General features: G+C 34.4%; 1 protein-coding gene across 1 annotated transcript in view; it reads left to right on the top strand.

Moving 5' to 3' along the window:
- Positions 1-1,477, top strand: part of LOC106530236 (collagen alpha-1(XIV) chain) — a gene marked incomplete at both ends in the record, with an annotated part of 74,429 nt that extends 72,952 nt beyond the window's left edge. The window contains 1 exon segment of the mRNA XM_014025819.1: positions 1,319-1,477. Within this exon segment, the coding sequence (XP_013881273.1) occupies positions 1,319-1,477 (159 nt within the window).
- Positions 1,478-2,528: the final 1,051 nt, after the last annotated feature.

Genomic DNA, 2,528 nt, shown 5'->3' with positions numbered 1-2,528 from the left:
ATTTTTAGTCTTTACAGTTAAAATATATGTTTATCAAATAAAGTCTAATGTTACAACTTATCAGGGATCCCTTTAATCCTCTCACACTTGAGCTGTTGTTAGATGTTGTTTCACCTGCTGACGTCTCAGTTTCTGCTGCTTCGCCTCTCGTCACGCAGCACGTTGGAGCTAATAACGTTCTATAATGTTGCTTCATTAACTCTGTTCAACAGCCCGATATTTATGGTGGAAAAAAAAAGGTTTTGATGCATTTTGTGTTCCAATAGGCCCAGCTTCAGCATCCCCTTCCCGTTAAAGAGGACTGTTGCCTAGCAACATCTTATTTTGGAGATGGTAAAGGGACCACTGTGTCAGAGTTGAGAGGATAATAATTACCATCTTTCAGCCAATCAGAATCGCCTACCTATAAAATTGCCACTACAGCTTCAGAAAAACCATTTGTAGGTTTCTAAATGTTTTTTTTTCTTTTCTCACAGGAGAATATAAAAACACGGGGTGTCATAAAAAATGACTCAAACAGTTGAAGTGTTTTAGTAATACAGCTGCTGCAATATAAAGGACTTTAAAACAAATTTATTTGAAAATGAAATCACAAACAAATTAAAAAATGCCTTTTATTTTTTTATCTTTCACCTTAAATGACTCAGTGAAAGCTATGAAATTAAACATAAGAAAATCATGAATTATATCAAATAGTGCAGTTTAAAAGAGCTGATTCCAGTACTTTTTTTAGATATATTTATATATACTGTTCAGACATGCAAACAATGTTATAAAAAATAAAGATCTGCTGAATGAGTATTACATTCRTCTGTAAATATTAATAGTAGTGCAACATTTGAGATAAATTTTAGTTTCATCATTTCATAATTTATGTCCTGAATCCAGATCCAGTGGAATTATAACAGGGCTTTTTCTAACATAATAACAGAAAACCAGTTGTAGAATATTTTATTTGGCAAAAACTAAAGTTTTCATTTCATGTTAAAAATGTTTTATCTCTTTCAAATGCATGAAATARTATGAAAATGAACTAATCTGTTTTCTGTGAGCAGCGTCTCTTTGTAGATTTACTTTTTTATTTAATGTGTTGGATGGGTTTGCAGCTTCGCACAGACAGAGGGCGCTGTTCTCCTGCATCACGAAGAGCTGAAAATCCACCGTTTAGCTGCCTCTGCCTTAAATCACATTAACTCTGGAAGCGTTTTATTAGACTAGAACAAAATTAAAACTGGTTACATTAAATACACACAAAAATCAGTTGTAAAAATAAAAATTTGAAGTGATTTTGGCTCATTTATCTGTTTATCTCGTGCAGCTTCACATTGCGATCAGCAAAACCAATGCCAAAGTGTTCATCGACTGCAAAATGGTGGCCGAGAAACTCGTCAACGCGGCAGGAAACATCACCACGGACGGAACCGAAGTTCTGGGCCGGATGGTTCGCTCCCGAGCCAACAAGGAGAACTCTGCACCGGTGAATAACACACACACACACACACGCACACGCACACACACACACACGCACACACTCACAACCATTCAGCCACAAAAAGTTCCATGTTTCTGTCAGATCATCAGTGTTAAAAAAATAAAAATAAAATTAAAAAGTGAATAAATGTGGATTTTTTTGTCATGACTGCTTCACCAACTTTCAATAAAGTTTTTTTCCAAGTGRTTTAAAAGAACAAGGATTACAAAGTGTAACTAAGTTTCGAGTGTCTTTAGGCGCCACATGAAGACAGAGCTGCTGATTGGCCTGTCATCTTCACAGCTGCTATCAGCGCTCCGTCTGATTGGCCCCATCACTCTGATAATCCTAAAGATGGCTCCCTGAGCCACAGGAATTACATAATCTGATTATCTGTCGCAGCAGTGCTTCCAATAATGCCCCTTTTTTTACAGCCAGTTTGGTTGGTTTAACCACTATTTGAAAAAAAATCTTTGACGCAGACTAATTTTTTTACACCTAAGCCTTTTTATCCGGCCTTTATTTCTTTGATTTATCAGCCACGGTTTTAAAAGGACCTGAGGATGAGCAGCTAAGAAAATAAATGTTGAATTTAAAAATATACACCTTTGTTTAAAAGGTTCATATTTCAGATTTATAATTTACATACATCCTCACAAATAGCCAGAAAGCMATAAAATAGAAACCCTTCACGAACAAAGACGACTGAAAGACAGATGATTTTTTTTTTAAATCTCCTCAAAAAAAGATAAACTTTGAATCCTCAGCTGTGTTTCAAACTGCCTGAGTTATGCTAAGCTCTGACACKTTTTAACTTACCCCTTTATATTTAAGTACATTTACTTGGACATSATAAAAAATACCGAAATTTGCAGAAAGAAAAAGCGTTTTAGCTGTAATACTTTAACGTTGTAGGTATTAGCAAAGTTTACAATAAGTTGTATCATAAAAGGAAGAAAGTTATCAAATTATTTTAGCACTAAATTTGAAAAAATCACATCTAAGATGCTGAATTAAAAACAAACATTAAAATTAAATATAAAAATATGTAATGTTG

This window comes from Austrofundulus limnaeus, unplaced genomic scaffold, assembly GCF_001266775.1.
Source record: "Austrofundulus limnaeus strain Quisiro unplaced genomic scaffold, Austrofundulus_limnaeus-1.0 Scaffold502, whole genome shotgun sequence".
Lineage (NCBI taxonomy): Eukaryota > Metazoa > Chordata > Actinopteri > Cyprinodontiformes > Rivulidae > Austrofundulus > Austrofundulus limnaeus.
This window is presented reverse-complemented; position numbering and strand designations above follow the sequence as displayed.